Source organism: Hetaerina americana, unplaced genomic scaffold, assembly GCF_022747635.1.
Source record: "Hetaerina americana unplaced genomic scaffold, ioHetAmer1.1.p SCAF_6, whole genome shotgun sequence".
Classification (NCBI taxonomy): domain Eukaryota; kingdom Metazoa; phylum Arthropoda; class Insecta; order Odonata; family Calopterygidae; genus Hetaerina; species Hetaerina americana.
In genome coordinates, this window is record NW_027287205.1 from 58544337 (window position 1) to 58559109 (window position 14773).

The 14773-nt window shown below is 34.5% G+C and overlaps 1 protein-coding gene across 1 annotated transcript; it reads right to left on the reverse strand.

The window, feature by feature from the left end:
• Positions 1-5747: 5747 nt before the first annotated feature.
• Positions 5748-14765, reverse strand: LOC139695188 (uncharacterized). Its single transcript, XM_071593858.1, has 4 exons — positions 14569-14765; positions 14384-14485; positions 13510-14314; positions 5748-6195 (listed from the first exon to the last, which is right to left on the reverse strand). The coding sequence occupies exons 1-4, from the start codon at positions 14587-14589 to the stop codon at positions 5921-5923; spliced, it is 1203 nt and encodes a 400-aa protein (XP_071449959.1). The 5' UTR covers positions 14590-14765; the 3' UTR covers positions 5748-5920.
• Positions 14766-14773: the final 8 nt, after the last annotated feature.

Here is a 14773-nt window from a genome sequence, read left to right on the forward strand (position 1 = left end):
AAGTGGACTCTGGGAATCTTCAGCTTGCTCTAGCGTGTGCGAAAAAAATAATAAATAATAATAAACTAGATAGGAAAATGTGAAATGAAGATGGTGTGGGAAAAAGGACTAATGACTGGACAGTGTTTGCAAACAAAATTTGGTCCTCCTCCATCTTTTCTCATCTTTGTCTCCTGGATCAGTCTCTCCCAAGAAACACCCTTTGTTCATTGCCCTGTAAATGTTTACGTATGCTCTATCCCTTATGTTGAAAGAAGCTCACTGTCTCTACAAGTGACAAATGTAATTAATAATCCCATGCCAGCTGATAGTCTACACTGAACTGGATGAACATGACATCAGGGTGAAGTCTCTGTGAAATTTTGAGTGAAAGTAATATCTCATCAAAGTGCAGTCTTTTACAAACTGGGTGAAAAATAGGATGCTTTCATAGTTTGATGAAAGTGTTAATGTTGACCAGGATGTGGGAGAGGAATTTAATGGAGGGGCTCTTGTTTGAAATAATTCACTTGTCCCCCTTTAAAAAAAGCTTTTATATAAAATAGTGTCCTTTTTGGAAAAGGTCACTTAATCCCCAAGTAAATGCTCCTTTCATTGAAATAGGGCTAGAGAGAAGGGTAGTAGGTTTTGGAGTTTGGAAATTCAATGGGAAGAAATAAATATGCGTATATATAATAAAAAAAAGTAATGAAGGTGTGTGCATGAATGCTTAGGTGTGACAGAGGGTGGGTCAAAGTTTGCAAAGAAAGACGAGAAATTGTTGTTAAAAAAGTCCTGTTTGGCTCTTAATTAGTGCAATGCCTGTAAGTTCCAGTTTGAGGAGATATGTTTTATTCTTCCATAGATGTGCTCAAAAAATATTAGTTTTTTTGATAAAAATGTTGTTTAAGAAAAGTTTAGTTTTCTGTTATGCTACTGCCATTAATGGTTTAAAGCTATTGTTGATGAAAGTTTTGCAGAAGTTTGACAGTATTTCCTCCCTCTCCCTTCATAAATGCCTCAGAAAATATATAAATGGGACATCTCATCCTCTGTCCATCTTCTGTCACTCAGAAGGAAGTGAAAAAGTTGATTTTTTTCATTTTTTTCCCTTGTGGCTTAGTAATACATATTGTTACAGCTTTATTTATGTATGTATAACTGAAAAATTGTTGAATCAGTTTTGTAATTATACAAATTTAAATGAGCCTGGCTGAGTAATTTTTTTGATTTTTGGGTATAGTTATGTAATGGACAGTTATATAATACATATACATGTGTACATATATATGTATACTATGGTTTGTGGTGGAAACATTTCAACATGAAACTGCCAGTTAAATTATTTGGTATGCAAACAGTTTTGTTCATTGCTGAGGTGAAATACGACAGTTATATTTTGGGGTGTGGTAAGTTGTTACTGCAACTGCCTTACATCTTAACAATATTGGAGTGCTATGATAGGGTTAGATTGGTCTGCTTATAGTGAAGTTGCTACAAAGCAACTCCTGGCTTTCATGAAGCAGTCCATTGTTACTTGCTTACTTTTTTTGTTTGTTGATAGAACATATCGAGCAGTTTTCCACTGTACCCCCCTTCAAGTTAAAGAAGTTTTCCTTTGATAGGATGACTACAGAAATTTTAAAAAGATGAATACATTTAAGATTGCATGAGTGTGCGAGTGTGGGAATGAATGAATGTGTGTGACAACACTTCTTTCTTTAGCAAATACACTGCCATTTCCACTTATGTGCAGGCAGGAAAAGCCCAAGCACCTAGATTTATTTCTCTTTTGAGAATCATGCAAAAAACCGTGAAGCTTCAGATATGCCGTTATTTTTAATCACCTCAGATTTACAGTTTTTAGCTCTTGTGCATATGAATTTTTTTCTTGGAATCTGTTCCATCCTACGGCATACCTGAATTTTCACAGAGTCACAGAGAAAGATGAGCTGCAAAAAAAAAAATAATAAGGGATTTTGGATTCATTGTATGTTTGTGTGTGCATGTGGCACTAGAGAGAAAATGATATGAATGTATGGTGATGATGATGTTAACTTGTTATCTTCTTGTTATTGCCATTGAAAAAAAAAGAAAGGTTTTTCCAGTTTTGTGTATTTTTTCTGTGGAGTGGCGGACCAGAGCTAATTCAAAATTGTCTTTGGAAATGAAACTAGGAAAGGAATATTGAGATACAATATCTCTTACTTAAGAATTCATTCCTTGTTTCATGTTTGAATGATCATGTATTTTGGGTTTAAGAATAACTTAGAGTGGGATCCCCTTTGGAAGTAGTTAGAGAGAGTGTAATCAATATGAGAGAACTTGGAGGAAACTTAACTGTAAAGATAGTTAAATGTTGTGTTGTTATGATAATCTCAGTTTTGTTTTTAATATATGTTTTAAAATGAGACAAATAGATTTATGTTATTAAAATGAAATGAGAAAGTAATGGTTAGATTATTTCCATATACATTTTGAAAATTTTTGACCATTTAAGTGTGTTACTCATTTTTATATTCTAATGAGTTTGGAGAAACTAACTGGATTTTGGATAAGTTAATAGTGCTTATATCAAGTAAAGACCTCTGAGAATTCAATGGTTTGTGAGTCCTCCTCAATTTTACCTTTGATATTGGAATGAGATACCCTCCTCCCCTTATAAACTGTCATGAGAAACTCTCGATATGGAAAGTGGTGCATATTATAGCTTCCTTTTAAGTAACCGTTATGTGTTAGAGAAGTGGCCAAAATTGTGTCAAATGGGATATGCACAACAAAATGTAAATATGATCTGAATTAGCACAGCTTTGGACTGTGCAAACTGGTGTTGGTGGATTATGAATACAGTAATTATTAATATATTTATTAAAAATAATTATCGTATTTATTTCCCATTTGTGTTAGCCTTGCTTATTTACATAATGTTGTTTGATCATTTTTTTGTTGATATTTACATGCAGAAATAATTTGATGTTAAATTAGCATTTTTAATTGCCATGTTTGTTATTTTTTGTACACATAATTGATCCACCCTGCAAGTTTGGAATAGCTACATTTAATGGAATTACTTTTCTTTATATTGAAAATAAAAATGGATTCCTGTTTTAAAGGAATTAATTCTACATTTGATTTGGTAGTACCTTTGGTTGTTGTAAGGTCATACATATCACAAAAGGTGTTTTGGCTGAAATTTGGGGTGGGATCAGTAATGTCAATTTGTTACATCCAGATTGATGCAAAGAAATTGAACCCTGAAATGAAATAATCATAATTTTGATTCTTGAAAGTGTCCGTATTTTTAAATTGCTATTTACTAAGCTCTGGGCCACTGTGAAATTTGTCTTCAGAGACTCACTTCCAGGGGAGTGACTGGGTTGACTCATCCTCAACTGCCAAGATGAACTGCCACTTAAAATAAACTTGATATATGTATATGTTCCAATATACATATAAAAATATATAATAAAGCCAAAGGAGAAATACTGCTTATGTTTAAAATATTTGAATTAATGAACTGATTGGTTGTGTAGTCATCCTAGAAGTTACATTTTTCAACATTTATTCCAGATATGAGGTCATTGTTCTTAGTTTTATGTCTAGTCATTTTTCTAACTTGATTTCACTTAAAAGGCGGGGTAATAAATGCTGTATTGGCGTGTTGAAATACTTATGCCAGCAATTGTTATTTCTGCCACTTGTGAAATGTCGGTTATGTTCAGTTATTCATAGTTTCCTTGATGCAGGTTTTTCATTAAAGGGGTATGAAAAAGGTAGCTCAACTTGGTTACATGAAATAAATTAGGAAAGAAATCATTTATCGTTCATCTTCTTTACCTGCTAAAAATGATCAGAGTTGATTAATGCTCCAACATTTTTATTAAAATGACATTTTATATCAATTAGTACTGAACAGAATGCTTCTTGAACATTTTAGAATATATTAAAACTTCATTGTACTGATTTTTGCCAGATCAACTTTTATAAAACCATTTAAATCTATTTCTTGGACCTATGCAGATGTATTGAATAAATCTTATTTGCCATTATTAATCATTATTGACGCATTGCTTACAGCTGAATTTGATGAAGATAATATTGAGTTGTTAACACCATTCAGTGGCAAATATTGCCTGACCCTCATAGCAAGTATGAAATAATGGTGCAGTATATGTTGAAAGGTAATAGATAATGGTAAGCCTTTGCAATTCATGGACAACAATTTTATCCTTGTACAGGAATGTATTTTTCCAATTTTTATTGCATGTACTTTTATTAGACTTCTTGTTAACTGACTTGTCTCTGGATTGGGCTTATAAGTGAATTTGACTTGAAGGATGTAATTGGTAGGAATTGTGACAGGTAATAAAAGAATTGTTTTATTTGCTGTGTATGTTCATGATAAAATATTTAAATGGAGAAGAAATTCAGCCTGGTGATGACGTAGGACACGTTATATGGTCACAATGGTGGAATTTTTATTAAAATTAATCAAGAGTTCATATGGATGTTGAAATCCGTATTAAGGAAGAATTTCACATTCTCTCGTAGTGATTCCAGTCAAAAAGCACTGCAGTTGAAGATATTGTGTGGTGTTGGAATAATTTCCCTTATGAATAATTTCAATCCATTTGTATCAAAATGAACAGAGGCAAAAATGTGAGCCGGATGAATTTTTTTCAGCCGTAGACCCCAATTCGGTTTTAAGTACTGCATCTGAAAGTGGTTTAAAGTTAATGAAAACTGGTGATTTTGTAGCCTGTAAAACTATAAACTGGCTTTGAGTAAAAACAAATACAATCTCTGGCTGTAAACAGTCTGCCAGTGGTGTCCTGTCAGGCTTATAACAAACTCTTTGACACGAGCTGGCAAAATACTTCTTTTTTATAACCTTTTCCATCAAATGCAAAAAATATGATTGCTTATTTATAAGCAATAAAAATCTCCAAATACTTATTACCTTGTACGCTCAATATTAAGGATCTTCAGTTGAAGGCAATTTCCCTTAATTAACATGCTCAAGGTTGATTTAATTTATTTTGGATGTGGAGGATGATCCTGATTATTTATTTACCTGTGCACTTTTCACTGAATTTATACTTGTATTATAGTTAGAAGCACAACACATTTTAAACGCAAATATGGGAAGTTATCTTTCATGAGAGGCAATGCTGTGATAATAACAATGCTTTAAATTTGGGCATATAACTTGTAATAATTTATATTTTTGATGAAAAGAATTACTTCCTACATTATACATTTTGGCCAGCTGGGCATAAGAAAACTTGAAATAATTTTTTATCTCATTTTCATTGTAATGGTTTAAATGCACATTGAAAAGTAGTCATGTTGGGACTTGTCTCCATATTGAATATGTTCATTAATATAATTTACCTTGGTATCTAATTAAAAAAATTGCATCAAAGTTATGAAATCATACTCTAATGAAGTTGATATGGTAAGAATTTTTTTTAATAATGCCAATGCCAATGCAAATGCCATCTTGTTCCTTTAAAAGCCCCAAAATTTCAGAGTTTAAGAGGACGCCTCGGTAGCTTAAGTGGCTAAAGCACTCGACCGGATATTGAGGGATCTGGGTTCGAATCCCAGTCAAGGCGAATGATTTTTACACTCTGAAACTGTTGCATTGAAATGCACATTAGCGGATGACTCCGTTAAAAGTTACTGTTGCGGCATCTCCCGCAGTTTCTTTGGAATTTGTAATGCCAATGGATCAAGTACTAAGATACAACAGCTCATGAAGAGGTTTGAATAGTTTCAGCATTAATATGGATATTGTCAATCCTGTATCAATGAGAATCACACTGGAAACTAGATTTTTAATAGGCTGATTAATGTTGAGGTAGAAATTTTTTACCAAAATGGTATAAATCACAAGAGAGAGATTTACAGAAATACTGATACTGTTGGATATAATCAGTCAGAGCAATTCTGCAAGGTCCAAGAATGGCAACCAAGCTGGAAAATGAGACAAAACAATAACCATGACTTCAGTAGGTAGACCTGAGAACATGTTTGTGACCTGACATGAAATAAGTTCTCTATGCTCATTGCTGGATAAGGTGTCAGGATCTATTTCCATCAAGAGAATTAGTGGTTGCACTTGCAGAGGATAAAATTCTACTCTTCCTTTGGCAGTCTCTTGTGCAAATGTTTTGCAAAGGGATGACAATGATGACCAGCTTAGTGAGCATTCTGAAAGGAGAAAGAGTTTTGATGGTTAGAATATAAGAGGTTTAATAAAGGTTAACTATGTAACCAATGTAAATAATAGAAGGGTGCAGATGATAATTGCATCCCGTAACATGAATTTTGGATCTGAATCTTCTCATTTAGGGAAAGAGGTTACAAATTCATGTGACTCCTTCCATCTTAATGGAAATCATAATTGATAATGGACATTTATGGGGGAATAATGAGTTTACTTTACTTCATACTGACAATCTTAGATCCATTAGTATGGGATTATTTGATTATCATTCTTTTTGCACTATCACCGGTCATATTTAATAACAATAACATTATATCTATGACATAGAACTGTGTGGAAAGCAGCAATAAACACTTAGAATATTACCACAAAATTTGAAGGGCCAAAACACTAAAATTGAAATTATTGATTACCTCTTTAGTGTCAAGTTTTTGGTTAAAGCCATGGCTCTCACCCATTATTATGAATCAAGTGATTCAAATGCAACACACTAAAAAGAGTGATTTTATAAAATATCAAACTATTATAAACTAGAGCAATATAATTTAAATTCTTTTCGTTCATTGCTCTTCTTTTATACCTCCCTCTCATTCCCATTAGAGAGACATTCATGATGGAGGAGATAAGCCACTGGTATTGCCTGCTTAGCTGAAAAATCTAGCGGAGATTTAATTGGATCTGAATGGTGGCTTGTTTAAATTCTAGTTTTTTATTGTATAGTATACTGCTAGCAACAAAGTGAATGCTAAAAGCTGTAATGTCAGAAGGACTTCATCGGGGTAAATAAATGATATTTATCAATTAAGTCAGGTTGTAATGCAACAAATATAGTCTTAAATTGAGGATTTGAGCTCAGTCTTAGGCTAATAAGAGCTAAAAAGTTGGTTCTTTTCTTTGGAAAATAGAAGCCTTCAATTTATGATGGTTTTCATAAAACTAATGTGCAAAAATTAAAAGTTTCTCACAACCCTCTAAGCAAAAAAGAACAATATTGTGTGGGAAAAGAATTACATAATATTGACAATATGAATTTACTCAAAGAAATAGTCATTTCTTTGTAAGACAGGGCTTTCATTTAGAATGGTAATGCAGAGTAATTTTCAGGGAGCAACTGCCTTTGGAAAGGATTGCATGAAACCTTGATTATTACTCAATATAACCTTTTAAAATGTAAGTTTTGAATGCAATCTGAAACTACCATTCTACCTCCTCTGCCACCCACATTGTCCCGTTTTCCTCATGGTGTCCCTCATTCTTAATGTTCTCTCTTATATAAAACATCTTCAACATATCACATTCTCTCATTGATATTATCTCGATCGACCGATCCAACAAATTCTTCCTGTGTAGAACTAATTTTTCTCATGTCCTTTTTACTTCATTATGTCCACCTTCATCTATACTTTCATCTTAATACCAACACTGACTCTAGAAGACCTTGTTATAATCATTGAATCCTAGTAGAAATAAGCTTTACTAGCCATCCCAGTTAATTTGTTCTCTGTATTTCATTATTTTAGTAAAAGCTTACTCTGATAGTTGAATTCCTTCCCATTGTGAAGGAATTACATTACTTTTTCATTTTGATTTATATCCATCATCTTTTATTCTCTAATGCATTCATAAGTATTTACGATATGTTGGTTGTTTGACAAGAGCCCACAAATCTAGCTTAATGAGTTCCTTACCTGTCATTTCCACCACCAGCCCTTCCCACATGTCTCTTTATTTCCTTTGCAATTCTATTTAACCTGATCTATTCTCTTTTGAGGTGGGATAACAATTGATCTCATTCAAGCATTCTGACTAATCTCCTTCCTTAAAAATACACTCAATTAACACAAAATGTATTTTTTTCGCAAATATGATTCCTGGGGGATGCTATTTTCTTATTTCACTGTTCATGGCATTAGATATGTTTACTTTTAATAAAGTTGGCGAAAGATAGCCTTATAATATTCTTTTGTCAATTCATAATCTGGGGATATACTTCTTCCCAATTTCACAGCAGACAGTGTCGGCATATTGACTTTTAATAGATTCAAATATTATTTAATGGTGTTAGCCATACGAAAATCTACAAAAACAATCATATTTTTTGCATGATTTTGTACGAGGTTTCTTATGGGCAATTCTGCAAATGACAAATTGAAAACTACTTTGTTCTTCTACATCCATACATTCTTTCTCCACCCTTCCAACTGAACTTGTGACACTGATCATTCAGTCCTTCCTATAATTTTGCTGTACTCCTTCAAATATTTGTGCAGTCAAGTCACTTCCAAAGTAAAACTGGTAATAGCAAAGACAAGTCTTTGGGAAATTTGGGTTTACTGCTGTCTAAAATAAGTGACTGGCAGGGAGGTGCTCTCAGGGGAATGGTAAGAGAGGGTTAATTCATAGAACACTCATTTGTAATACAATTGTTACTTAATCATTGCCAATTGGATTCAACATAATTTTTAATTTACAATTACACCAGCTATTAAAAAGTTTAGAGGCCTAAAACTGGGGAAAATAGAAAAAAATAATAGCTAAGCATAACTAGATCTTGAACAAAGTTTGGAGAATTGTCATGGTGTCATCTAGTAACAATATCATCAAAAAAATATTCCCAAGGTTAAAAAACGATCACATTCGTGAAAAATACAACAGAAAGATGGCTACTTATTAGTTTCAGAAAGAGTTCAAGTTAAAGCGTTTTTATTCATGTCATGTATCATCTCATTTTACTTATTTATGATGGGTCAATATCATTTGATTCCAGTAATTTTCATTTCAAAAATGTACCATGGAGAATGATGGTTATTCATCTATGTTAATGAAGTATTAGTCAGTATGTGCATGCATATTCAGATAAACTAGCATAAATCAAACATTCTTCTGAAAACACACATACCCTGATCCAATTACATCAATGTCGACACTTCAGGGTAAACTTTGCCCTACATGTCTATATCTACTGCCCGGCGAACCATCCCAATATCATTGCAAATGCTCACAGTGGTGTTTGCATATGTTACTGTATGCTCCGTGGTTTATTGGAAAGCACCTCACATTATGATTAAAAGAAGAACAGTCATAAATGCAGAACGTTTCCTGGGTATGTATATTATATCACAGAGTGAGCGATTTAGATGTTTTCTAATTGAAAAAATGCCAAGGGAATGCAAGTAGAAAATTTGGAATACTGCTTTGATTGGAACAAAAAGGTAAGAATGAGTTATTTTTAGAAATGTGAGACTAGGAAAAGGTAGGAGAGCATTCAAAAGAAATACACAGCTATTTCACAAAATATATAACTTTACTGTGACTGCTTTTGATACAGCATATCATCATCTGACAATTTTACAAAGTTTTCAAATGGTTATATAGCATTGGATTGGGGGGATCATCAGCAAGGAAGGGCAGGGGGAGGTTGTTTTGGGAAGTGAGAGCAGTTGCCAAAGGTTAATATGGTTAAAAGGTGCTAAAAAATGATGTTACAAAGATCTGCCAAAGGTTCTATTAGATTGTGCAAGAGAAATAAATGTGTTGTCATTGAATGCAAGAGCAATGACCAGGTAAATGGAAAATGTGGAAGAAAAAATTCATATACAATTGGAGAGAATAAAGGAAATATACAGGCCATTTCAGGAACAATATGGTCTAAGTCTGGATCCTATTTTGAAAATTTTACTTATGAGAACATCTGCAGTTAAATCCTATGTTACAAAACTGTGGCTAAACAAGGTTTACCAAGAATATTTCTGATTTAAAATGAAAATGTTCAATGGAGAGGAGCTAAAATTTTTATGAACTTCCAAAAACCACTTGGCTGACTGACAAGTTAAAGCTTGATCATTTGTAAACCTGATTATACGTACGCCTCGCCTACTTTCATTCCTATCTCCAGTTCTTCCCATACCCCATTAACCATTTTTTCTACATTTCTGTTGAACAGCAATGGTGATTATGGACACCCCTGTCTTACTTCTTTTCATAGCACTGCTGATCCAGATTCTCAATTTGCCAATCGTACCAGAGCAGTCTCACATGTAAGGGTTGTAGATAAGTCTATCTCACCAGTTACTCCCATATTCAGCAATATAATTCCACCTGATTAACTCTAAATGCTTCCTCGAAATCTAGGAAACAGAAAAATACATCCTAGTTGTATTGTATGTTCCCCTCTATTAGTGACCTCATTACCGCTATGGTATCATGCATGATTCTCTCATTCCTGAACCCAAAGTGATCATCTCCTAAGTAATCATTTGCTTTTTCCTCCATTCTCTTATTAATGATACTGAAAACCACTTAAGCTGAGTGTGAAACGTATTGTTCTCCATATGGCTGCCTTTCCCTTTTTCGGGATATTAACTAAACCTGATGTGACCAAATCTTTCGGCTAAAGTCCTCCCTCATAAATGCTTCGACATAGTCCATATAAACTCTTCTTCCAACATTCTACTAAATATTTTGTAGTTCCACAGGAATGCTGTCCACCCTCACGGCCTTGAGTTGAATTCCCTCCATGCCCATTCTTTCTCGCCATCAAATAAACCTGGACCCAAGCTATCCTCCTCTATATCATATTTCCTTTCTCTGTCTAACCTCACTGACCTAATTTATTTACCATATAGTTTTTCTATTTTTTCCTTCTATCTCTGTTGAATATTTTCCACTTAAATGAATCATTTTCCTGACTTATCTTCGTTTGTTTGCAACAATTTTCCCTTCTTACTCCCTGACATTTTTTTAATCTTGATGTTTCAATTTCACCCTTCCTTTGTAAGCTTTCTATATCCTCACACTGTCTTTCGCCATGCCTCTTTCACTCTCTTTGTTTCCTGCCTCATTTTATCACTTAACTCCTTCTACCAAACCCTGAGTTTACATTTTTCCATTTCCTTATCTTGTACATCTTTCTTATCATAAATAAAATGGCTTGTTTCTAAGCACCATTTTCTCAGCCAAGCCATATCCTCCAGCCACGTAATGCCCCTTTTCCTCCTAGGTTTTTCATGAGGCTTTCTTCTGTCTTTCCAAATAATATTCTCTTGGTAATTAAAGGGATCATGATGGTGTGGTGGCTAACATACTGATTTCCCACCGAAAGGGCCCAGGTTCAAATCCTGGAGGCAACATATTTTTCAGTGGTATTCCGATCCCTACTTGAGGTGCTTTGGGGAGAGCACTTTGAGTAAGTATGACATCCATACGGTAAGGCATTTAACTGCGGACCCCATGGTGCCTTTCGTTAAGAGTAGGCTAATTCTGATACCAGGTTTCTCTCCAACCTTCTCCTTTCCTATCCATCCCTAATGGCACAAATGACCTTAGCTGTCAGTTTCCTCCCTTAAAACTACTACTCTTGATAATTTTCTAAGGAAATACTTTTGATGTGGGAGACATTAGACTCAACTTTCTTTAGTATTGCAATTATCACACTTTTGCCAAAGTCTTCTAATAGTTTTCTGCAGTCAGTGCTATTTTTGATTATTCCAAAGAGACCCTTTACTTGAAACACAAGCACCTTGGTTATTTCTCTGGAAGTTTGCTAAATCCTGGCACCTTGTCCTTTAGGCCTTTCACAACCCTATGGAATTTGCTTCTCAGTATCTCCAGGCCTTCCTCTTCTGTTGTGATTTCTTCTTTCAGTCACCAAGTGGTTTGAAACAAAAGTAGAGTTTTTCAATGTATTCAATGCATCTTTTCTCAACTTCTTTATCTTCTATTGGTATTTCACATGCTGGGAAACTTAGTTTTTCTTTATCCGATTATTTCTCTACCACTTTACAGGACATTTCACATTTCTTTATGCTGTCATTGTTTTTCTTCCAGCAGAATTCTATCTAATCTTACCTTGATTTTCCATCTCATGACTTGGTTCTCTAACTTAATCAGGGTTTCTTCAATTTGATTAATTAGATTCTTGTATTTTCTTCTTTTCTATGGGGTTTTTATTTATGCTGTTATCCATGACCTCACCAATTTTTCCCCAACTAAAAATTTATATCTTACCATAATATAGTCTGATATCTATCAGCATGTTCCATACGTACCAACATATACTGTAATGTTTAAAACGGGTATTAGTCATAATTAAGCCATTTCTTCCACAAGAATCGACATATAGTTTTCTCTCCAACGTAATCCATTTGTCCAAAACCATATTCACTCACCTATCAAGTTCTTTCTTCACCTACTACTGTATTCTAATCCCGCAATACTATCAAATGCTTTCTTCCAGGTACATCCATTATCATTTCATCCGACTGATTGTAAACACTATCTAAGCTATATCTAAAAGTACTATATACTTCTTTCTCCCCATGATTGATTCTGGATTACAGCAAGAGTGACTGGATCTGCTCTTATTTCTACTAATAATATTCTATCATTCAACTGTTCCATATGCATTACCTTTCTCCTCTGGATCCCATTCATTACTATAGCTACCTTATATTTACCCCTGCCCCTCTGCACTCAATAATTCTGTAACTATCTGTCCAATCACCTTGCATAGGCCTGGCATTTTTGTACATCACTAGGCCCTCAGGGCTGGATTCCATGGCTACTTGGACTCATTTTCATGTTAAGTACCATCATCATTTGTTAAGATAAATAACTGATTTGATTCCCCATTACCTTCCTAAATAGCCTTTAACGGTGACACCAAAAATAAAATGGATACCCACTGGGGTCAACTGCCTTTGGAACCTCCTCACTGATAAATATGCTGAGCAGACAAACTTTCGTCTAGTTCCTACCATTTTATCTTTCTAGCACCATTACAACCACTAAAGCACATTTAAGTTGCTCCCATCAGTACAACTCTATGGGTCACAGGAACGAGTCCTACCATGTGAAGGTTGTAGTTCACAGGGAAGGATAATGTATGCAGAAAGAAAACCTTTAAACCTACCACTGTTTATGATGATGCAAGGCATACCTGTCGCATACGTCCAGACTTCACCTAAAAACAACCTACTAGAGCAACTGTTAACATATCACATGATGAAACATCATCGCTTGCATATCTGGTTAATTAACAAGCATTCGACTTACTTTCATTCACGGATTACAAAATTTGGCTGTCAAACTCCTTTGAGTAAATATGGTTTATAAAAACATACCTTAGATTTTCTCCAATACATGGATTTTACTTTCCCCAACACTGACTTTCTTCATTATTTGAATTTTCGCAAAGATCTCAAAAAATGCAATCCAAGGCAAGATGGTAACATTGCTTTGTATTATTCTTAAATTCTCATTGGAACCATAGATTAAATATTATATAAAATAATATTTACTTGATGCCTGAATCAGTAACTGATTCAATATGGAAGAGGACCTTTGGAAGAGTTTGGGTGAAGACGCAGCGGCAGCCAAAAATATGGGCGACTCTTGTAAGACACTCAGTGAATTAAGCATCACATCTTCGCTGTGAACAGAGCCATTTCTGCAACCCGCAGTTGCACTTGCAAAACCTGGCCCTTTGTTTTCAAACGGGTCAACCCTGTGACAGCTAATCAAGGCTTCTTTGGCCCATGACAGCACTACCTCTTCTATGCATTCGGGTAAATTATAAAGGGCATCACCCAAAATATCCGGATCTAATTTGATAAGACCTGTCCTTGCCCAGCTCCAAACGTGTTTTAAGAAGCCGAAGCTCTCATCGATGTTAAACGATTCACTTCCACAGTTTGCCCTTTTCTTGGATGGGCCAATATCACTTAAGTTCCGCGCATATTTTTTGTTAACATGACTTTCGCACACATTTGCGTTGTGATGGTGCTCATCATCCATCTCCGGTGCTTGAAATGCATTACATTTCTCGACACAATTTCCATTTGATAAACAAAAACATCTCTTCGATTCTTCAATTTGGCTTATGAAGAGAGTAGTCAGGGAAGTAATGAAAAGATTAAACTGCAGAGGATGACATATAATGAACGACAGATGTGCGTTTATGGATGGCGCGAGCATATCAAGCTTGTGGACTGAGGATTTACAATGTGAAAGAATGACTTTGCTAGATTCAACTGTGCTCAATGCCTTGAACCATGGCTCATGATCATGGAGGGCAAAACCCCTCGTAGCCTTCTGCAGGAATTTCTGAAAGAAAAATAAAATATTAGTCCACAATAATGCTTCATTTGAAGCAAAGTAATGTTCTTTACTAACCATTGCCGATGTTCGAAATGAGTCATTCCCAGGAAAACAGAGAATTCGACTTATTTTTTCACTCGCAAATTCAGCAAAATTTTCCTTAGTGATGCAGGTGTCCTTTAGAAATTAAAATCTGGATGATATCTCAACTCTTGTAAAAATCTTGTAGCATCTAAATCAGTTTTTCAAAGTGTACTTACATTGACGCCTAGCTCATCCATGATAACGATTTTTAAATTATCTACTAAATGCCATTATTTGTACGCTTAATCTGTAAGTGAAGAAAGGCGATAGCAAAAATAATTAAAAGTTACAGAATTATGTTTCTGATAAGTTGGTTGACACGAACATGTTCCATATATTTCATTCTTAACAAAAATGAAAATTTCAAAGTTCCTACACGTT

Bases quoted from the DNA above. Each gene is read 5' to 3' on its own strand.
- LOC139695188 (XM_071593858.1), bottom strand. From the start codon at position 14,589: ATGGATGAGCTAGGCGTCAAT. The intron at 14,486-14,568 runs GTAAGTACACTT...TAATTTCTAAAG, and splicing joins TGGATGAGCTAGGCGTCAAT to GACACCTGCATCACTAAGGA. The intron at 6,196-13,509 runs GTAAATATTATT...TTCTCCTTTCAG, and splicing joins GTTACTGATTCAGGCATCAA to AATGCTCACTAAGCTGGTCA.